General features: G+C 41.6%; 1 protein-coding gene across 1 annotated transcript; it reads right to left on the bottom strand.

Annotated features, from left to right (window-relative positions):
* Positions 1-6,871: 6,871 nt before the first annotated feature.
* Positions 6,872-11,665, bottom strand: LOC138382835 (zinc finger protein 717-like). Its single transcript, XM_069467471.1, has 3 exons — positions 11,539-11,665; positions 11,192-11,284; positions 6,872-8,900 (listed from the first exon to the last, which is right to left on the bottom strand). The coding sequence occupies exons 1-3, from the start codon at positions 11,570-11,572 to the stop codon at positions 7,147-7,149; spliced, it is 1,881 nt and encodes a 626-aa protein (XP_069323572.1). The 5' UTR covers positions 11,573-11,665; the 3' UTR covers positions 6,872-7,146.
* Between the last annotated feature and the right edge of the window lie 12,297 nt (positions 11,666-23,962).

Genomic DNA, 23,962 nt, shown 5'->3' on the forward strand with positions numbered 1-23,962 from the left:
CCGCTTCGGCATGACATTTTGAAGCATGCAAAACCAGCTCTGCCTAAACACAGCTCAGCCCACAACTGCTTCTTCCCACTTGACTCTTCCTCTCCTGGTTTCCAGTTCAAAATCAAGTGGGGAACCTTGGGGCCTGCTCTCCTCGCCTGCCGAGGACAGAGTGCTGCCGGTCACCTGCTCTCTAGAACTCTCCACTGCTTCCCTGGCCACCCCCTCCCCAGCTTCTCCCATGATCAGCAAACCCCAGGAGCCCTCAGACCATCTCCTGGGAGCTGCTGGTCTCCAGGGTTCTGGGACAAGAGAGAAACCACAGAGACAGCCGCGTGGTGCCTTGCAGCCCTCGGAAGCCTGTCATGAGCGAGGCCCTTTCCTCCTGATGTGTGTTTTCCTCCTCCCGCCCCATCCGAGCAGAGAGAAGAACATGTCCCCACAGGTGTCCAGAGGCCAAGCCCGCACTCCACACCCACTCGTCCCAGGAGCACCATGCCAAAGGTGAGGCAGAGTTGTTGGGCAGTGGCCTCGGACACACCAAAGGTGGGGTCTGAGGCTCCCTCCAAAAGTGAGGTTAAGACCGTATTCAGAATTGCTTGTTTGACTGGTACTAAGCATTTATAATCTACCCAAGGACGCTACTCAAACAGGAACATGGTGGGTGGAGAACAGAAGAGAAGGTGAGGGACAGAAATCAGTCTCCACTGTGGGGTGAGAGAGCCAGACAGGTGGACAGCAAAACGGCGCGGCCAGAGCGGCACCCGCACGTGCACGCGGTGGTGTGTGCACTGGTGTTTCTGGCAGGTTCTGACACGTGCCAGAACACACGGCAGCAGACACTGCTGTGACAAAGGGTGTGGGGCAAATGTCAGCAATGGTAGCACCTAGGTGCCGGCTGCAGTGTCCCCGTGAACTCCTCTCAACTCTTTTGTACGCTTGAAATTTTTTATGATAAAATGTCGAGAAATAACTGTAGGAAATGTATAGGGAATAAAGATGTGTGTGTGGCGTGTGTGTGTGTGGGTATGTGTGGGGTGCATATGTGCATGAATCTGTGTGGTATGTGGTGTGTGGGTAGCTGCGTGTGGGGGGGTTATGTGTGTGTAGGCATGTGTGAGGGTGTGTGTCTAGCCTGTGTGTGTGTGTGTGTGTGTGTGTGTGTGTGGTGTGCGGTGGGGTGTGGATCCAGGTACTCATGAAGTATCATTACTCCAAACTAAGAACAAACTTGAATTTTGTTTCTGATGAGAAATCAGGTGTTAAAGCATTCCTTGCTTGTGACTAGTCACTTTTATCTTGCTACTTTCAAAATTCTCTCACCGCCTAGGTCTTGACAGTCTGACTGTGATGTGTCTCAGTGTGGATCTTTTGAAGTTTATCTTGCTTGGAATTTGTTGAGCTGATTGGATCTTATAGATTCATGGATCTTGTAGAATGATCAGATTTGGGAATTTTTCAGTCATCATTTCTTTCAATACAGTAGTCCCCTGCTTATTGGCCAAGGATACATTCCAGGACTCCCAGTAGATACTGAAACAGCAGATAGTACCAAGCCTGTGTACACTATATTTTCTTCTATACAGTAATGGGCTGGTAGTGTATTCAGTGTGGATATGCTGGACAAAGGGACAATTCACGTCCTGGGTGGGACAGAACAGGACAGCATGAGATTTCATCATGCTACTCAGAACACCATGCAATTTAAAACTTACGAACTGTTCATTTATGGCATTTTCCCATTGAATAATTTTGGACTGTGGTTGATCACAGGTAACTGAAACTGTGGAAAATGAAACCTCAAATGAGGGGACTAAGGAGGGACTCTACTATATTTTTTCTGACACTCTCCCTGACCCTTCTCCCTCGGAGACTTCCATGCCTGTGTCGGTCCCTCGATGGTGTCCCACGGGTCCTGCAGGCTCCGTTCATTTTCCTTCATTCTTCCTTTCTAGTCCTCAAATTGGATAATTTCAGTTGTCTTCAAGGTAGCTGATCCTTTCTTCTACCTGCTCAAATCTGTTGAAACTGCGCTAGTGAACTTTTCATTTCAATTATTGTGCTTTCTAGCTCTACATTTTCTTTTTGGTCCTTTTTTTTATAATTTTTTTTATCTCTATTGATAATCTCATTCACTTATATATCATTTTCCTGATTTCCTTTAGTTCTTTGTCAATTATTTCCTTTAGCTCATTGAGCATATTTAAGACGGCTGATGTAATGTCTTTGACTAGTAATTCAAATGTCTGCGCTTCCTCAGAGGTAATGTTTGGCAAGTCTTTGTCTCCTGTGAATGGGCTATATTTTCCTGTTTCTTTGACCTTTGCTAGAGGTCAAGAGTTCAAGACCAGCCTGAGCAAGATCAAGACCCTGTCTCTACTAAAAACAGAAAAAATTAGCCGGGTGTGGTGGCGTGCGCCTGTAGTCCCAGCTACTGGGGAAGGTGAGGCAGTAGGATCCCTTGAGCCCAGGAGTTTGGGAGATTTTTTCAGGCATGAGTAAACCTCCCCAAGGGAAAACTGTTAGGAAACTGATTTCCACTTCCACTTAAGGTGTACAAAACTGAAAAGAGTGTTGCCCTGACAGAGGAAGAATCCAGGAAAACCACAAGCCAAATGTTCCTTGAACCCATCGGAATGCTGAGGTCACAGGGAAACCAAGAACCCTGAAATCTCAGGATAGACAGACCCATCCAAGGAGAGACTAGGCAAGAAATAGGCTCTCCCATGGCAGAGAATGTGCAGATGTAGAGGCCGCCACACAATCTCCCATGGTATAAAAATGCTTGTGAATGTGATTCATGGCCAGTCTTGTCATAAAAATGGAATTGAAGTTATTTACAGCATTGACAGCATTACTGCCTAATGAACATCTGTTCTGTGCTGTCTGATTAAAGTGAGGAAATATATCTTGCTTTTTTTTAACCAGTTGTGCTGACTTCCAAGGGAAGACAGAAAGGATTTTTTTAAATTGATAGCTTTGCTTGCTTCTTGTTTGTTTTGACTTTTATCTGCGTATAGAGACTTAAAAGCTGAGGAATATTCAAAAAACCATTTAACATTTGGGTCTGTGCTCAGGTCCCTTGAGTCAATGACAGCAAGTAAGAAGCAAGTAAGAAGAAATAGGCCAAACTATTTGTGAATATTCAGAGGCCAATTTTAGCCTGATGTGTGAGATACAGTATGTGGGGACCCTGCACATTGCAGGAGGAAGGTTTGCATTCACTCATAGGGAACTTACAAAAACATGAGGGCAGGGTGAGAAAAACAGGAGCCCCACTAGTAATATGGCAGGCAGGAGGGACTGAGCATGTAGTTTAGGCATGACCACCACCACCCTGCCTAGATCCTTCTCCCTGAGAATGCAAAATCCTTAACCCCAGGACCAAGGGGCAGGCAAAGACTCACTGCAGCTGGAAAAAGGTGGAAGCGAAAGCCCTGTGCCCCTGAGAGGGAGGCAAGAAGCCATGCTTAACCCAGGATTCTATATTAAAACCAAGGAAAGATCTCCTGCCCCTGAGGGAGTGGGGGGACAAGGCAGAAATGACACAGGCTAAGAAACAAAGGGCATTTACAAGAGTGAAGCTGGGCCAGGATGACAGAGCACCCCCCGCCCCTCACCTGGAGCACTGAACCAAGTCACAGGTAGCACCTCCCACTGGGGAGGAGAAGACCATGGAGAAGTCTGGATCCGAGGGACACACATGCGGAGATGGCTGAAAACTGAGCAGGGACCGCTGCATCTGAGGAAGACTTTCCAAACGCCAGCACCCATCCTACACGTGAGGCAAGGGCAATGTGTACAATGAAAGCAATTGTAACAACAAATCCCAAATTCAATTCATCTCCTGTCTACATTTTTATCAACCCTTTATGTTAATGGCTTCACATTATAAGAAGCAAGCGACTTTCAGGAGTGTTTGCTTTTTAGGTCGGTTTTCCCTGTTCTACACATGATGTTCAGCATTAAAAAGAAAACACACAAACAAGCAAAAAAAAAAAAAAAATACAACCCAAATGAAGCCATTTTATCAAAAAGACACCTGCACTTGAATGTTTATCACAGTACAATTCACATTGCAAAGATGTGGAATCAGCCTAAGTACCCTGCAATTCATGAGTGGTAAGGAAAATATGACACACACACCCACCCCATGGAGTACTACACAGCCATAAAAAGGAATGAAATAATGTCATTTGCAGCAATGTGGAGGGAACTGGAGACCATTATCCTAAGTGAAGTATTTCAGGAATGGAAAAATAAACACCATATTTTCTCACTAATAAGTGGGAGCTAAACAATGGGCACACATGGGCAGAAAGAGATATAAAGGACATGAGAAATCAAAAAGGGGGGAGGGCAGAAGGGTGGGTGTGGGATAAAAACTTACCTACTGGGTACAGTGAACACTATTCTAGTGATGGGCACACCAAAAGCCCAGACCCAAGTATTATACAAGATATCCATGTAATAAAAACACTTGTACCACCTTAATATTTTGAAATTAAAAATAAAATAAAAAATACAACCCACAGTCCAGACAAAGATATCAACAGAAGCAGACACAGAGATGACCCAAATGTTTAGAAACTCTAAGACTTTAAAATCATAATCATTAATATGTACATAGTGGACATGGTAGCCAGCACACATGGGCACATAGACATTTGCAGTAGAGCGATGAAACTCACCCCCTCAGTGTCAGCCTTTGTCACCAGTACCTGCTGCAACATTCCTCATGTTCTGACGTGCAAAGGTCCAATGCTTCAGGTCCACAGCTCCTCTAGGAAGCAAAACATTCAGGACGGGAATGGACATGTTATGCCATGCCTCCTCCTGTCTTCATTTTCCTGCTCCATTCTGGTACCCGGACATACAACAAATGCCTGTCTTCTTTACCCACGATCTCACAGGGGACTGAAATGTCTCATTTAGGGTGTGAGCAGGAGTGTCAACAACAATCAAGTTTTTCTCAAATGTGAGAGGCAGCCTAGGATGACTGAGGGAGGAATGACCCCCGTGGAAGTAGCAGATGCAGCAGATAAGTCCCACCAGTGAGGACATGAGGATGCCATTTTTGCAGCATGGTGAAAATTAGTGACCTTTGCCAGGGCAGGTTCACGGAGTGACGGAGCTGAAAGACTAGACTGGCACACCCTCTCACTGTGTGACGCTGTGACTCCTTTTGCCTTCCATCATGAATGAAAGCTTCCCAAGGCCCTCACCAAAAGGAGATGCTGGCATCACATTTCTTTTACAATCTGCAGAACCATGAGCCAAATAAATCTTTCCTTATAAATGACCGAGCCTCAGGTAGTCCATTATAACACTGCAAAATGAGCTACAGTCCAAACAGTGACCCTTTGAGGTAGGGTCTACTATTACTCCATTCTTCCATGTGAAGAAACAGTAGCCCAGAGAGGTTATTACAGTCAAAAGTTACTTACATAACAAGTGGAGCCGGGATTACCTGTGTTGCCACTATTAGCAAGGCACAGGATAGCACTCATCACTGCAAACACAGACACTCCCCAGTTACACAGCACTTGGTGCACAAACACACAATTACGCTGCTGGCCCATTTAAAGATCAGAGAAACAGGAATGAAGGGGAAATTTCCCCCCAGGGACTGCTTAATACTGAACAGAATGAATGCTATTGTCTACAGCTTTTTATAATTCAGACTTAAGTTTTTAAAAATTTTGTGCCTGATGAGTGCACTTTGATAGAAATGTTTCTATGTGACACACTGGCTAGCTGTGTTAGCCTCAAACTTTAGGAAAAGAATTATCTTAAGAACAATTTGGTAGTCATGGTCATGTAAATTTACATACACTAGAAAAATAGGGGAAAAGATGTATTTTGGAACTAATATATGCAACAAGACAAAAAGAGGCTAGTATTTAATGTGGAAAATGACTACTCTAAAAGTACATATTCTCTGCCCAGTTATGCTGGATTCCATTATGAAAAATTTCTTTTACCACAGAATACTTCTATGTGTACATACTACATACTTGAGGGGGTTGTTTTGTGAATTGTAGACCACTTAACCAGCATCCTTCCTGACCTCCAGCTGTGACAATTAAAACAGTCTCCAGACATAGACAAACGTCCCCTAGAAGAGAACATTACAACTCAAATTTAATGACCAGTGTTTTGTCAAATAGTTTAAAGATATTCTTGATAGGCCGGGTGCGGTGGCTCACGCCTGTAATCCTAGCACTCTGGGAGGCCAAGGCAGGAGGATCGCTAGAGGTCGGGAGTTCGAGACCAGCCTGAGCAAGAGCAAGAGCCGTCTCTACTAAAAATAGAAATAAATTAGCTGGACAACTAAAAATATATAGGAAAAAAAATTAGCCGGACATGGTGGCGCATGCCCATAGTCCCAGCTACTCGAGAGGCTGAGGCAGAAGTATTGCTTAAGCCCAGGAGTTTGAAGTTGTTGTGAGCTATGCTAACACAACAGAGCGAGACTCTGTCTCAAAAAATATATATATTCTTGATAGAGTATCTAACATTTCTATTTGAAAATTTACATCCACATTACATAAATTAATAGTTTTCCCTTCTGTTTAAATACTGATAAGTAAAAAAGTTGAAAGTCTTAGAGAAAGCTTTGGCACATTAAAAAGATTTATAAAGACTTAGTTTATTCTCACTGTTCAGTAAGATGTGCTTTACTGATATGACGTTGTTTGACTTTTTAATACTGACTTGGGGCTAAAAGATTGAATCAGGGCTAACAGTTTGACTCAGGGCTAATAGTTTGTCTCCTGTGCAAATGTTGTCATACAAAAGAATTGATAATTAATTGCTTTCAGGAATTTCATAAAGTGAATTACCTAGAATGGGCTGTGTTATAATGGAAAGAGATCACACAACGGCTCAACAGAGCAGGTGCTTATTTCTCATTCATCTAAGTATAAAAAGATTTCTTAAATCACACTGAGCTTGTCCATCTGATGGCCCCCAAGACCACCCTGGAGATTATCTGAACATTAGTCACACATGGTATGAAAAATCAGGGAAGACCATATTGGTATTTTTGTGTGGCCAGGCCTAGAAGTAATTTCATCACTGCTGTCCATATTCCCCTGGACAGACCTCAGTGTTGCATGGCCCTGCACACAATAATAGGACGCTGAGAAATGCAGGTTATATGTGTGTTTCAAAGAAAAGAGAATGGTTTTTGGAGATCACACAGTCACTCTCTCCCATACGAGATTTCTCCCTTGTGTGAATTCTCTGATGTCTGATGAGGTGTGACTTCCGGCCAAAGGTTTTCCCACATTCACTACACACATAGGGTTTCTCACCAGTGTGAGTTCTTTGATGTACAGTGAGGACCGACTTATGGGAGAAAGTTTTTCTACATTCTTCACATTCATATAGTCTCTCATCTGTGTGACTATCCTGATGCATCCTGAGGGTTGACTTCTGGAAAAAAGTTTTTCCACAATCATCACATTCATATGGTTTCTCACCAGTATGAACTCTTTGATGTCTGGTGAGGTCTGAATTACGGTAGAAAGTTTTTCTACATTCCTGACATTCATATGGTTTCTCACCTCTGTGAATACCCTGGTGCACAGTGAGGTTTGACTTCCAGCCAAAGGTTTTCCCACATTCACTACATTCATAGTGTTTCTCACCGGTGTGAATTCTCTGATGTCTAGTGAGGGTTGACCTCCGGTCAAAGGTTTTTCCACATTGTCTACATTCATAGGGTTTCTGACCAGTGTGAGTTCTCTGATGTACATTGAGAGCTGATTTGCAGTAGTACGTTTTTCTACATTCTTTACATTCATATGGTTTCTCACCTGTGTGAACATTCTGATGGTTCCTGAGGTGTGACTTCTGGCCAAAGCATTTTCCACATTCATTACATTTATAGGGTTTTTCCTGTGTGTGAGTTCTCTGATGGATTGTGAGGACTGACTTCATACGGAATGCTCTCCAACACTGACTACATTTGTAGGGTTTTTCCCCTGTGTGCACTCTCTGGTGCACAGTGATACCTGACTTGTCACAGAAGGTTTTCCCACATTCGTTACATGCATAGGGTTTTTCACCTGTGTGGATTCTGTGATGTACAGTGAGGGCTGACTTTTGGCGAAAGGCTTTTCCACATTCATCACATCCGTAGGGTTTTTCCCCTGTGTGGATTCTCTGATGCATAGTGAGGCCGAGCTTCTGACGGAAGGATTTCTCACACTTATTACACGTATAGGGCTTTTCCCCTGTACGTGTTCTCTGACGTTTTCTAAGGACTGATTTTCTAAAGAAGAATTTCTCACGTTCACCACATTTATAGGGTTTCTCTCCTGTGTGTTTTTCCCGAAGTTTAGTGAGGTTAGACTTTGTAGAGGAAGTTTTGCCACATACGTGACATTCGGAAGTTTCCCTATCTCCCTGAGTAATCTCTTGGGCAACAGGAGCTGCCTTATCACAGGCTTTTCCATATTCATGACATTTACAGGTCGTGTTTCTCATATCAACATGCTTATGTGTTAATAATATTGTCTCCACGTTAAAGGCTTTCCCTTGTGCATTGTAGTCACAATGTTGCTGCCCAGTTTGAATCTTGTGCTGCTGAGTAAAATCTTCAGGACCTCTGAGGGATTCCCCCATTATATTACAAACATTATGTTTCTCGGAAGCCTTCATCCCATCAGGATTACTAGGAAGCAGCTCATTTTGACCTATGCTAAGCTCCTCAGGCCTCACTGCTGAATAGTTTCCATTATTTATAATCAGTGTTGGTATACGGTGTGAGTTCAAATTACACGTATTTCCTAATGCCACCCTCTCCTTTGTAGGTGTATTGCAGTTGGGGAATATAGCTTGCCACAAATGTCTACTGTGACTTTCCTGGCTTCTCTCAATTAAACCATCAACCATCTGGACATCTGAAATGAGAAAAAAATAACCTTATTCAAGTGCCACAAAAAAGCATTTCTCATGCAGTGCTCATGTAAAGGTAAAGCAGCTTTTTCCTAGCTTAGTGGCATAAAATTTTATAAAAATCAATCATGGGTATTGGTTTTCAACTATTTGAATTTTCTTCCTATGGACATAATGTAATAACTGACGTGAATAGGTTTTCTAATGTTAATTCATGTTTTTATTTTATCCCTTTCTTAATTTATGAAGAAATATTTGGTAAAAGTATTCACCTACTGCCTAGTTCCTACAAGCTTATCAGCTTCCATTTGTATTCCCATTTTCTTTCCCTATTTTATTCTTTTAACAATGGTTTTCTCTATTTTGTTCTTTTCACAACAGTAGATATCATGTTCTGGTATTTTTCTCACTATTCAGCTTTGAAAATGACAAGATTTTCCTGTATCAGCTACATGCAGGTGAAAGACTGGGCTATTCGTTGGTCATCTAAGCAGGAATAAGGCTTAGGGACTGGATTAGCACATATAGCTGTTCAGTTTTAAGTCTTACCAAGAAAATGACTATATGCATCTGGGATTTTTTTTTTTTTTTTTTTTTGAGACAGAGTCTCGCTCTGTTGCCCAGGCTAGAGTGAGTGCCGTGGCGTCAGCCTAGCTCACAGCAACCTCAAACTCCTGGGCTTAAGCGATCCTCCTGTCTCAGCCTCCCGAGTAGCTGGGACTACAGGCATGCACCACCATGCCCGGCTAATTTTTTCTATATATATTTTTAGCTGTCCATATAATTTCTTTCTATTTTTTAGTAGAGGTGGGGTCTCGCTCTTGCTCAGGCTGGTCTCGAACTCCTGAGCTCAAACGATCCGCCCACCTCGGCCTCCCAGAGAGCTAGGATTACAGGCGTGAGCCACCGCGCCCAGCCACATCTGGGATTTTTACAAACTTTCTTCTTACCCATGCTACACGAAGGCAGCTTGATCAAAATTCTTAATTTAATCTGACTTCCTTTGCTCCAGAGAACCATAGAGGGACAAAATGCTCCAGTCCACCACACTGGGCAACTTTTCTCTGCTGCACACAGGATTTGGTTCTGCAACCCAGGCTGTGCTCATCATCTTGGCAAAGTATATTTGTGGCTCCTTCTGAAATCAATAGCCCTGGCATTGTTCCCTGAATTCCTGGTACGTGCACCTCTGGTTAGTAATTCGCATGGTTCCTAAGGCTTTTGTGTGTTGGCAGTTCAGTTGTCTCCTAGTTTCATAGAAAATAGAGTGTCCTGTATACTTCTTTTTTGTTGTTCTAGAATGATTTCCACAGAGAGAAGGGACAATGCTAACTTTTCTACTCCAGAACAGAAATCTGAGCCCTTCACCCTGAAACCTTTGGTTCCCTTGGGATAAAGAATCTCCTGATTCTCCTTCCAGAAGGCCAGCCTCTTTCCATGTTCCTATGTGGGGTCCTCCTCTCCTTCACGATTTCTTAGGCTGTGGTACACAAGGCTAACTTTTGTAGTTCTTTGCTTACTTTTAAAACAATCAACTCCCTGGGCAATCTCCTCTCTAAGTAGGACTTTACCAGCTTTAAGTTACCAATTTATAAATTTGTATCTGCAATACTGATGTCCACTCTTGAAGCTAGATTTTATATTTACCTATATGTTATATGTCAAAATTAGAAAAGAGCTTTCAAAATCTGAAGCTATGCCAAAGAAAGCAATAATCCCCCAAACTGCTTTTTCTGACCATCTTTCTTAATTTATCACATCCCACTTTTCTCTCTCTGTCTCTCATACTCCAGTTAACTATTCTTCATGGTTTTTATCCAATTACTTAACAATTATGTTCTTTTTCTCTTGTCAAAATGTAAACTCTATGAAAATAAAACATTATTTTAATCATTGCTATTACAACTATAAGTATAAAGTGATCAATGCTTGAAACTTACCAACTAAGATGTGTTGAAAGAATAAAGTGCGAATAAATGAAAAAAATACAGTCCATGAGAAGGGAGGAAAGAGGGCAACTGAGAATACTGAGAACGTATATAACCTAGAAAGATATCCCAGAAGTGGAAGATAGGCATTAGATTTTGGGTAAGAACATATTCAGAAGTGTTAAGGTGGAGATACACACGTCAGAGCCTTCCTTATGCATAACAGATGCACATGATTTGATGTGCACAGGCCAGGTGTCCTCAGGTCTGGGATGTGCTGAAAAAATTGGCTGGAACAGGTCAACACCACCACCATGTGCTGTCTGCTGTTTCTTCCCAGCCTCCCTACCTTGTATGCACTAACTAACCTGGGAGTCTCAGTTTTGCGGGTTCTTCTCCCATGCATGGCTCTGCTCCTTGCTCCAACTTGAAGATTACCTCAGGTTTTGTAATGCAATGTCCTGTTAATGGGAAAAAAAAGTAGAACTTGGCAAAACTGCTACATCAGGTCTTTTGAAGAATGACAACAATTCAGTTTGAAGAGGTGTATTACACAATGCCAACATAAACTCTTCATTAAAGACAGGCAACATTCAACATTCTTGATGGACTAGAATCTTACATCCAAATATCATTAAACCTTATAATTGACTGCTATATTTGCCAACACAGAAAAAAGTGTTGCTACTTGGAGTTACTGTGGAATTTCACTCACCCAAGGATACCAGGCAGCTGTAGGTGTCCAGCATCACATCCTTGTATAGGGTCCTCTGAGCATCATCTAGGCTCTGCCACTCCTCCCAGGTAAAGTCCACAGCCACATCCTCAAATGACACCAACCCCTGTAATGGCATATTTCTCCCTGGGTCACAAGAACAGGAATTGGGGAGATCACTTTTCTTTGTCTGTTTCTGTCTGTATATGTACTTTATATAAGATAGAGCTTGCCATGTAGACTACATGGTATATATATTTAAAAAAAAAATCACAGGAGAAATATCCTGCCTGTGTAAACATTTATTAATTACAATGGACCCTTGAACAACAGATTTCAACAGTATGGGTCCACTTATAGCAGATTTTCTTTCACCTGCCATCCCAAAGAAAGCAAGACCACCATCTCTAAGTAAGGAACAGTAAATATATATTCTGTTCCTTATATTTTTTAATAGCATTTTTTTTTTTTTTGAGACAGAGTCTCACTCTGTTGCCCAGGCTAGAGTGAGTGCCGTGGCGTCAGCCTAGCTCACAGCAACCTCAAACTCCTGAGCTCAAGCAATCCTCCTGTCTCAGCCTCCCGAGTAGCTGGGACTACAGGCATGCGCCACTATGCCCGGCTAATTTTTTCTATATAGATTTTTAGTTGTCCATATAATGTCTTTCTATTTTTAGTAGAGACGGGGTCTCGCTCAGGCTGGTCTCGAACTCCTGACCTTGAGCAATCCACCCGCCTCGGCCTCCCAGAGTGCTAGGATGCACATGCCTTTTTGACAGCTACAAACAAGCATTCAACAGGGAGCTGAAGCTGAACCTATGGTCAAAAGGCTGGGAAAGGGGCACAAGCCAGAGAGAAAGAGAAGTGTAAACCAGAGGGCCAAATATGTCAAGGAGAATTGCAGAATGAGAAGAATGGGGTCCAGGATGGAGCACTTTAATGATAAACGTTAAGGAGAAGAAAAGTAGAATTTGGGGAATCAGAGAAGATATTACCAGCGAAGCCGTAACAGAAATAAGAAAAGAATTTCCAGAAGATCATGGACAGTACATCAAGTATGGCAGAAGGCTCAGGGAAGGCATAGAGAGTAGTCATTGGATTTAACTGTAACTCAGGTTTCTGGTGAGCATTTGAAGAACTGAACTAAGTCTACCCTAAGTGGGCTAAAATGTAAATTAGTACTGGAAATATTTACCAGAAAATATAACTTTTCACATGCTGCTGCAAACCCGCATATATACACACAACCTGAGAGAAATGTATGAAGGTCTACTTAAGGACTTGTCATCAACTCAGTCATTTAGATACGCCAGCTTTTCCCATGACATCGAGTACAGTCTTTCAAAAGCTGTCTGGGATCACGCTGCTTTGGTAAGTGGTAAAATCTTAATACGTGAGGTTTTGCTTTAGCACTAGGTAACTGTTTTCCACTACTGAAGGTTAAAAATGTTTATTTCTAAGTTTGCAGTAAAAAATTTTCCACTACACCATCTGTGTGACCATCGAACAAAGTTTCAGACTTTGGTGTCAGCACCCCTTCATATCCTATGAGAATTTAGCATGCTCTCTTCTCACATTCTATTCAAATGATGTAACATGTCTGCCTTTTTGTCATAAAATCAAAAAGATCACTGACAAATTGGCAGTCAACTTAGATGACTCTAAAATCTTATAACTTGCCCATATGAACATCCAACTTCATCTTATTTATAGACATGTCTCTGAAGCTAAGTTTTACTAATTTCTACTTTCCCATTTTAATTCATGGACCCTATGAAGCTCATAAAATACAATGTAAAACAAAATGAGGAATAAAAAAAATACAAAACTCACCAATGATTTATTAATTTTTTGTTGCTCTTGGAAACACATTATGGATTCTGGAAGCATCCTTCAGAGAATAGGCCAATGGAGTAGAGTCATGAGAAAATTGGTGTGGTTTGGTCCTAGATTCTCTGGCTCAAAGCACTCTACACATTAAGTGGATAAGATCAAAGATTAAAAAGCCCGCCATGACAGAATGGTCCTGTAGACAGGAAAGGGCAAAAAAGACCCCACTGAAGATGTACCATCCACCACTACATCAACTGGTAAAGATTTTAGACATTTATTTTATTATTGGACTAATAAAAACAAACATTACCAAGTGATTTAGCAACAATTAATGTTCCTGAAAGAAATATTTGGTAATTTACATGAGAGGGTGAAACATCGTATCTTCACTAAAATTAATGTTATAGAAATACACTTGGGTTGGCCAGGTGCAGTGGCTCACGCCTGTAATCCTAGCACTCTGGGAGGCCGAGCGAGGTGGGTGGATCGTTTGAGCTCAGGAGTTCAAGACCAGCCTGAGCAAGAGTGAGACCCCACCTCTACTAAAAATAGAAAGAAATTAGCTGGACAACTAAAAATATATAGAAAAAAAAAATTGGCCGGGCATGATGGCACATGCCTGTAGTCCCAGCCACTCGGGAGGCTGAGGCAGAAGAATCGCTTGAGCCCAGGAGTTTGAGGTTGCTGTGAGCTAGGCTGACGCCACGGCACTAGAGTGAGACTCTGTCTGAAAGACTGAGACTCTGTCTAAAAAAAAAAAAAAAAGAAACACACTTGGGTTATATGAGGTTTCTCCTATACAGGAATACTACACAGGACGCTGTATGAGTGTTTCTACTAGAATACCTCTTGCATTTTTCTTTTCTAATCGAGACAGGGTCTCACTCCGTTGCCCAGGCTAGAGTGTATTGGGTAGATCATAAGTCATTGCAGCTTCAAACTCCTGGGCTCAAGCAGATCCTCCCACTTCAACCTCCAGAGTAGCTGGGGTTACAGGTATAAGCCACCACACTTGGCCCCTCTTGCTTTTATATACCTAAATTTCACAGAAAGTAAGCATGTTACAACCTAACATTTTTCACCCATGATTACACAGGAAAAAAAGTATATGATGTGCATTTCTTGTGGTACACTGTCCCAGTAATAGCTCCAAATGACACAATTCCATATATTCACACCCTCTATGGTCCCTGCTGACAATACCCTGGGCTTTGCCATTTGAATTGCTATGGCCAAGAGGACATGAATAAAGGTGATACAAATACAGGTAGGCTGCATGTCAGCAGAAACCACCAAACACCTAAGTGAAGCTATCCTAAACCAACCGCCCTCAGTCAAAAAGCTGGGTGAGTAAAGCCTCATTTGTGATCCCAAACATTATCACATAGGAGATTCCCAAATGAGATCAGCCCAAATGCTGATAATATAGAAGTATGATCAAATTAAGTGGTTCTGTTTTTAAGCCTATAAATTTTTGTGTATTCACTGCAAAGGAAAGGATATGATACATCTAAGCCCTCAAATTCAGTATTTTTAACACATATGGGAGTGGGAGAAACAATCTTCAATTACATACCAATACAGTAACTAAAACTTCAAAATCACATGTAGGAGTTTTGCCAAAACTAATATACGTCAAGTTTATGGACTTCAGCATGGTTGAAGCCATGTGAATCAAACAAAGAATGTATCTAAAAATTCAAAACTTATGTTTAAAGTTTCTTATAGTATAACGTTATTGTTACTTATATGGAGACATTTTTCTGTGTTTTAGTTGCATTTTATGGGCTTGAACAAATGTGCTTCAGTCTAATTTTCTCGTTTCAAATAATTTCAAATACATTCCTTGCATTCATGCACAATTTATGATTTTTAGAAACAGATTATTGACACTAAATGGAAAACACAAGTGTTATTGTAGTAGGCATGTTTAAGATGAGGTATTTTAAAGCAATGTTGGTTCTAAATTGGCTTCAGTGTCACAAAAGTAATCTCAGAAATAAGCATTTGTTTTGAGTTAATGGTGCAAAAATGTATAACATTAGCCAAAACCACAAGATGCCTTGTTAGAGCTGGTTCCCCTCGGCCCCAGGAACAGAGAGGCAGAGTCACCAAGGCTGCAAAAGGCAAAGGAGTTTATTGGCTAGCCCGAGCTAGGGTCCAAGTCCCAGAGCGCCTACGCAGTGGCCTCTCCACGAACCAGGACCCCGCCCTGGGGTAAAGGTTAAGCTTTTATACTTTTCTGTATGCTAGTTTTCACATGACACGTTAGTCTGCACACGACACACTGGTCTGCACACGGCACGCTGGTCTGCACATGGCACGTTGGTCTGCACACGACACACCGGTCTGCACACGACACACCGGTCTGCACACGACACACTGGTCTGCACTCCATCCCCCTTTAGTTTATTTGTTCTTTTAGAAGTGGGTGATCATGTTGGCTCCTGATTGGTTGACTCTAAGCTTCGGGCTTTTCGCACTGGCGCCAGTTGTAGTTAATGTCATCCAGGGGAAGAGGAGGGTCTCCGACGGGGGAGGGAGGCTGTTGCTGCATACCTTCTAGTTTTTGGTTACAAGCGATACTGGGAACACACGCCCTGCACAAGCCGTTCATGTGCTGATCATGTCTTGCTCTTCTTATCTACTTAGTTGGTTGGAGGGCACCTGGACTCTCCAGCCCTTTATCAAGAAGTAACCTGCGGTTACCTCCCTGGGGCTTTGTTTTCCTTTACTTTAGTGAAGCCTGCCATGGCTCCACTTACGCTAAGCACCAAGCCAGCAAGCCATATATACAGAAGCAGAACTAGGCTGTTAGCTTCTCACATCCAGGAAGCCTAGCCTATCATGGAGTTACCTTTGCTCTTATCCCTGTTTTTCATTCTGATTAACTATATTTATCAAACAACTAAAAGCAAGCATAGTCACAGAAGCGAATAGCATCAGTTAGAATCAAAGAGAGCACACATTTTCCTACTATCAATTCCTGTTCTTCAGCCTCACATGTACATAGCATGTGATTCTGGGAAAGTCACTTATTTTTTCATACTCAATTTTTTCAGCCTTTTTTTAAACAAGCAGATATACTTAGCAAACCCTTCCTGAACTGCCAGAAACAATGATCAGGATAACAGAGCATCAGCTTACCTCTAGATGGCAAATAGGTTCGGGAGAGTTCAGACTCTGAAAACAATCAATGAGGGGAGATTACAGAAATCAGAGGGTCTTCAGAGAGTAGTGTAGAGAAATTCTTTCAAGTATGCTAGGGCAGGCCTCCACCTCAGACCACAAAGCACCAACCCGTAACATTTCCTAGGCACTTGCCTATCTTTCCAAGTTATCCACACCTTCCAATAGCACCAGAAGTTCCTAGATTCCTGAGAAAGTAGCATCATCCGACCTTGTTCACTTTAGGCAGTAGGATCATTAACTGCTTGAGTGATAAAAGCTAGGATCCTTCCTCTCCTGAGACGCTTTTGCCTCTGCCCTGAGGAGCTCGTTAGTGAATTTAGGTCAGAGGGGTTTTCTTTCAGGGGAAATTTTTATTCGCAGGATGTTCTCTTTCACTGTTAACGCACTTTATTTCCAAAAAAAAAAAAAAAAAACCCCAAACCAGAACCACCATCCAGGACCCAAATTTCCCTTGGAGAGCTAATTGTCCCTGGAAATCGGGTGTTGAATAAACTTCTGCAAACTGAAACCAGGAGTGCTGGGCAGGCTACACCGTGTGGCAGGAGACCAGAATGTCACTTGCTGAAGAGACACCAAGAAACACCCCAAATAGGAAGACTGTCACATAGGAGGACTCAGTCTGCACACAGTTCACAGTTACTCATCTGGGAACTTGGGGATAGTTCACCGGGATTGCTAACACCTTCACCTGACAGGTGAGTAGTCAGAGCGTCAGGCAGGTTAGCAACAAGGTCCTCCAGGGGCGGAGCAGGGCCGTGAACTCCCCGCCCCTGCGCCCCCCGCCCCTGCCGCCATCTTGGACGCGACCACCCGCTCGCGGCGCTCCGGGAACCAGCCTTTGCGCCCTGGGAGCCCGCCCCCTCCCTCGGGCAGCGCCGTCTGCCGACAAAGCGACCGTGGACGGCACAGCCTCAGTCCCCCCTTTCCAGGTCCGCGGCTCGCACCTGCAAGCCAGGCCCCGACCGCCTCAGATCCACCCGCATTTCTGCTCCCACCAAGCAGGGACACCTGCCCGCCCACCAGGGTCCCCATTCACTGTTGCACCAACCTCTAAGGGCGCAGAACGCAAACCCTGGTCCGCAGAGCCGCGGAGGCCGCTGCAGCCAGAAATTCCTAGAGGACGACAGCGGAGGTGGGCGGAGTTGCCCATGCGCAGAAGGATCGCACAAAAGTCCTTCCCGCGGAACTGTGCGGGTGACGTCAACGGGGTGGGAGACTACATTCCCCACAAAGCCCTGCGGTCTTCCGTCGGGAATCAACGGAGGAAGATTTGCTTACTTCCGGGGAGTCCGTCTGGCTGCTCAGGGGATCAGGACCTGAGGGATCAGGACTGCTCTCTAGGCACGTGACAACGAAGTGGAATTCAGCTCCTCTGATAAATCCTGGATTGACAACCTGCGACACTGTGGACCACGGAAAGTTAGATTGTGGACAAAATAGTCTGCCATATTGATAAATAGGTTTAATTTTTTTTTACTTCGGTTAAAAGTATTGCGTTTTTAGGAGCCACGACTGTATTTTGCAGTTGGGATTATACAGCTTGAAAAATCCTGTCTCTGTTATACTTTAAGCTCGTTAACAAACAAGGTAATAATAAGTTAACGCTCTTAGATTCCGTAAAAAAGATGTTTGTTCTTTCCCACTAATTTGTGCATCTTCAATGGATTATATTACTGAGTTGGAAAGACTGCTATAATGTATATAGTGAAGTAAAATACCAGGGTCCACAACCCTTTGCCCAAGTACACATCCAGTGTCTCGTAATTATTTTCCCCAAAACTTCCACGTTCCTTCAACTCATCCATCTGTTTATTAAGTCTTTAATGTTTTTACTTATTTTTACATATGTGAGATAGACCTTAATTTTGCTTCTCTTTTCCCTGGTGTCTGCCACAAACTCGGAAAAGAATTTCTTGCAGGAGTCTTTCAGAGTTCCAACGACTAGTGCTGTTCATTTTGAAACAGAAATTTCTGGCTTAAGTCATCTGGATTATTACGGTTTTCAGTGTGGTAGGGTTTGGGGTAAAAGGTGGCTGAAGTTTGGACAAGGGTGGACGAGGGTGTGAGAGATTTGACTCTTGCTCAAGACCTATCCTTGCTTTTTCTTTTCCTAACATATCTTTGTTCAAATTCCAGTATCTTCTCTGATCCACAAATTACCACTCAGTGTGTTGCAGCCTGATTACAGAACGGGGGATGAACACATAAACATACATACGGACACACAGAAAAAACACACGGACACACATAGATGGTAAAGACTGCAGTACGGAAAGCAGCAGTCACTTTATTTTTATACACCTTTTGTCCAGCAGCTACTTCCTGGTATGTGACTATCTTTAGAGCCCTGAGGCGACATGTTCCATTTCTTATGGAAATTGCTCAAGGGAAGGCAAACGTTTGCATCTTAACCTTTGGACCTCATTGCCTGCGTGCAGGACAATGAGACACACCTTGGCTATTTGCCACAGGAAACAGTTTGTCTATTTCAATAGGCCATTGACCTTTAGCTCCAAGAAGCATTCAGCAGTCAATGGGCCGTGTCCTAGATAGAACACCTATTAATGCACAAAACAAGTCTTTACAAATTTCTAAAAATTAAAATCTTATGCACTATTATTTATGACAAAAATAGAATGAAACTAGAAATCAGTAACAAAAGGAAAGACAGAAAATTCACAAATAAATAGAAATTAAATGACAAACTGGAGCATGCTCTTGTTCATGGGTTGGAAGACTTAATATTGTGAAGATGTCCATCCTGCCCCAAATGACCTACAAATGCAATGCAATCTCTTTAAAATTCCTGGTGTCATATTTTGCAGAAAAAGAAAAAGCAACTCAAAAATCATATGGAATACCAAAGTACCATGAAGAGCCGAACAATCTTAAAAACCTTCACATATGTGGTCAAATGAAGAGTTATTTGCACGTCTGTATATACTACAGCATTATTCACAAAAACCAATATGTACAAACAACAAAAACTTGTGTAAACAATATGAATGGATAAATATAATTTGGGATATAAAAATAATGGATTATATCATTCACCTTTTAAAAAGCAGGACATCTTCTAACATCTACAATAAAAATAAATCCTGACATTATAATAAATGAAATAAGCCAGTCTTCAAAAACAGATAATTCATAAATCCACTTATATAAAACATGTAAAGTAGTTACAGTTTTTCTGGATATAGTATTTATGCTTTGAAGTTTTTGTTCTTTTAGTACATTTGACATCACTATTCTCTTGTGGCTTTCAAGAGTCTCTTCCTATGTGTGACTTTCAAAACTTTGCTTACAATCTGTCCTGTTACAGGTCCCTTTATGTTTATTCTAGATGAAGTATGTTTAGCTTCTTGATTTTATAATATTGTGTCTTTTTTCTTATATTTGAGAATTTCTCAGTCATTTCTGTGGTATTCTTCAGCTAAACATAGTAGTAGTTATATTTTTAGAAACAAAAGAATGACAGAATAGTGTTTGTAAAGGACCAGACAATGGGAAAAATAGGTAGTTGCTTCATGGATATTCAGTCTTAGTTTTGCAAGATAAAAATGTGCTAGAGATATATGTTGCATAACAATGTCAATATACTTAACTATTTAACATGACTAAACTATATTATGAAAATATTTTAAGACTGTAAATTTCATGTTTTTATAACGAAAAATAAATACCAAAAATAGAATTTTGGAGCTTTTCAAAAATTATCTTCAAATTACACAAATATTTCAAAGATAATATATATTCACTGGCTGGGTGCGGTGGCTTACGCCTGTAATCCTAGCACTCTGGGAGGCTGAGGTGGGAGGATCACTCAAGGTCAGGAGTTTGAGACCAGCCTGAGCAAGAGCAAGACCCCATCTCTACTAAAAATAGAAAGATACTATCTAGACAACTAAAAATATATATAGAAAAAATTAGCCAGGCATGGTGCCACATATTGGAGAAAAGTGGATGACAATTTTAATGATTCCTTTTTGCCTGCAGTAAACTCAAACTTTCTGGTGAATCTTTTAGTAAACATGGGATGTCTACTAATTATCTAATGTATTTCTTGCATAATGTGAAATTCTAGGATACTGTTCTGAATTTTTGAATCTGAAATTATAGAAAATTTAATATGAGACAAAATAGAAAGTGAAAATATACAGAGAGAGTGTAATCAGCAAGATGGTGGAATACAAAGTCCCCCGCTTGCCTATCTCCCCACAGCAACAAACATTTGGCAGCCACCTATGAAAAAAGTGCCTTTATGACAGCCCAACACAGTGGCTCACACCTCTAATCTCAGCTACTAAGAGGCTGAAGTGAGATCACTTGAGTCCAGCACTTTAAGACCAGCATGTGTGACATATTGAGACCCCATCTAATAAAAGTGCTTTTATGAGAGCTTCATGATCCAGAGAGGAGGCTGTAAAATGCTGTTAAAGCCCTAGATCAAAGAGGTCTCTTTTTAGAAGACAGGCCCTGATTCATGTGGCAAACTTGTGGACCCCTCATCTTGGCTAGAGTCCAGGAACAGGCCCACTCAACTTGATCCCACCGAGAAATCTGAAGTGACTATGTAGGCACCTCCAACTTCTCCCAGTCATTATCTGGGAGTGGTCCTGCCTATCCAGAGACCTAAGGAGAGGTGCCCAGTTGTGGTCACAGAGACAGGCCTGCAGACCTTCGTTCTCACTGTGGTCTCTGAAGCAGTTCTGTGACCCACTTCCATCCCTCTTAGACACAGCTCTTGGCCAGTCCTGCCCACCGGAGGACCCACACGGTGACCTGGGGAAAACCTTCCACATCCTCAGCGGGAGCCACACTCATCCATACACCTGATACCAGGCCTGCCCTATGCAGACTCAACTGCAAGGGTATGCCCCACAGATGGATGTCCTGAAGGCAATCCAGTCTGCTCAGGAGTAAGACAGGATTGACAGCCACACAGCCCCTGGTAACAGGCCCACACTAAAGGCAGACCTCAGTGCATACTCAGCTGCTGACTTGTGACCCAGCTACAACCCCTTCCATCTGCAGATCCAGAGGAGATCCCATCAGCCTGGCTACCCAAAGGGAAGATCTTTGCCTGCCGAAACTGCCTTCTAAAAACTGGAAGAGGTGTTTGCTCCTTCAAACGCAGACACCAATACAAGCTTATATTCTGCCCACTTTCAATGCTTCCATTTTAACATAGTATTGGAAATGCTAGGCAGAAAAATGAGAAAAAAAGCTGTCCAAATAGAAGTAAAATTGTCACTGTTTATAGATGACATGATCTTATATATAGAAAACCATAAATAGTACACCAAAAAACTGTTTAAAATATGCACTCAGCAAATTAACATACACCTATCAGTGAATTCACACGTTAACAAAGAAAACAATCTCATTTACAGTATCAAAATATTAATTTTTCAGCAGTAAATGTAACCAAGGAGGTGAAAAAACTTTACACTGAAAAATCTAAGATACTGATGAGAAAAACAGGAGCCACAAATAAATGTAGAATATACCGTGTGCATGGATTGAAAGAATAAATATTGTTTAAGGGCCATATAACCTAAAGTGATCTATAGATTCAATGAACTCCCTATCAAAATTCTGATAGCATTTTTCACAAAAGTAAAAAAACAATTCTAAACATTTTTCTTTCTATGTTTTCATTTTTTGTTGATATTCCTGATTTCATTACGTTGTCAGTTTGTTCCCATGTCACTCATTGAGCATCATTCAGATCCTTATTTTTAATTTTCCCAGGGAATTTATGCATCTCCATTCCTTTATGGTTGATTTCTGATTTTTTTTTCTGCCTTTGATTGTGTGTGTTACTCTGATGTTTTGTATATGTTGTAATCTTTGGCTGAGATTTGAGGATTAGCAAAATGCCACCTTTCAAAAACTTTATCAAGTGGTTGTTTCCTGGGAGTATTCAGACACCACTTAGCCTTCCTAGAGATTCAAGGGGCCTCTAGTCTGTTCTGATGATGTTTCTTGTGTGGAATTGTACGTTTTTCAATTAAGGCAATTTTCCTTTATTTCTTTCTTAAGAGCTTGTCATCATTTGCTACACCTGTTATGTGTCGAAGGTACTGAAGTTTCTCTGCTGCTATAACAATCTTTTATGTTTGGTTTCAGCACATCCAGTCTGTCTTTCAAACTATAGCATCATTCCTTTCAGCACTCTGTGTTATGGGAGACAGAAAGCACTGTTTGGAACGGCCCCCAAAAGCCAGAAAGATGGACACAGTTGTCACTATTTTCTTTCTCTTTTGAGGGAGAATCTGGGATTTGGGAGTTTACTTCTGTATGCACCATGCTATATTAAGAAGAAGGAAAGGCCATGGTCAGTAAGCATGACAAACTGTTATTCCCCTTCCTTGTGGCTCTTCTGATTGTGCTCTCCCGGTGTGCTGAAAACTGTAACCTGGTTTTTAGAATTCCCACAAAGGCAATTTTGGCAGTATGGGTTTGTTGTGTTTATTTCTCTAAAAGAGAATTGGAGCCTGTGTAATGTATTATGCCACTTTGCTAATGTGCTTGGTATAATTTTATGTATTAAATTTGTAATGTATATTCGTATGATTCTTAAAAAAAAAAGTGGGATAATTTATTTTTTTAAATTTCTTTCAGCTTTGTCTTATTGTACCCGAGACCATTTGCCAGAAAAAAACAAAAATGTTTCATTCCAAAAAATGGTATCGAGAACATATGGAAGCTGTGGCCTTGAGAATTTAAACTTAATGAACTGGGAAAATATGCATGCGTATAAGGAGCAGAAAGGAGTGATGGAGTTAACCAATGTTCAGCAACTACCCATGGAAAAATCTGCCAATGTAAAAAATATTTGAAAGTCTTTAAAGCATTGTCAAATATAAATACCCATAAGGTGAGACACACTGTAGAGAAGCCTTTTAAATTTAATGAATATGGGGAAGACCTCGAGCAGTGCTCACACATTAATGAACATAAGAGAATTCATAGTGGAGAGAAACCTTACAAATCTAAAGAATGTGGCAAAATTGTTAATCAGTGCTCATACTTTACTAAACGTAAGAGAATTCATACTGGGGAGAAACCCTACAAATGTGATGAATGTGGCAAGCCTTTAAGTGCAACTCCTACCTTACTGAGCGTAAGAGAACTCATACTGGGGAGAAATCCTACAAATGTCAAGAATGTGGCAAGGCCTTTAACCAGTACTCAAACCTTACTAATCATAACAGAATACATACTGGAGAGAAACCCTACAAATGTGAAGAATGTGGAAAAGCCCTTAGCACATATGCATGCCTTTCTGTACATAAAAGAATTCATACTGGAGAAAAACCCTACAAATGTGAAGAATGTGGCAACACTTTTAACTATACCTCAAGCCTTCGTACACATAAGAGAATTCATA

Source organism: Eulemur rufifrons, chromosome 4 (assembly GCF_041146395.1).
Source record: "Eulemur rufifrons isolate Redbay chromosome 4, OSU_ERuf_1, whole genome shotgun sequence".
Lineage (NCBI taxonomy): Eukaryota > Metazoa > Chordata > Mammalia > Primates > Lemuridae > Eulemur > Eulemur rufifrons.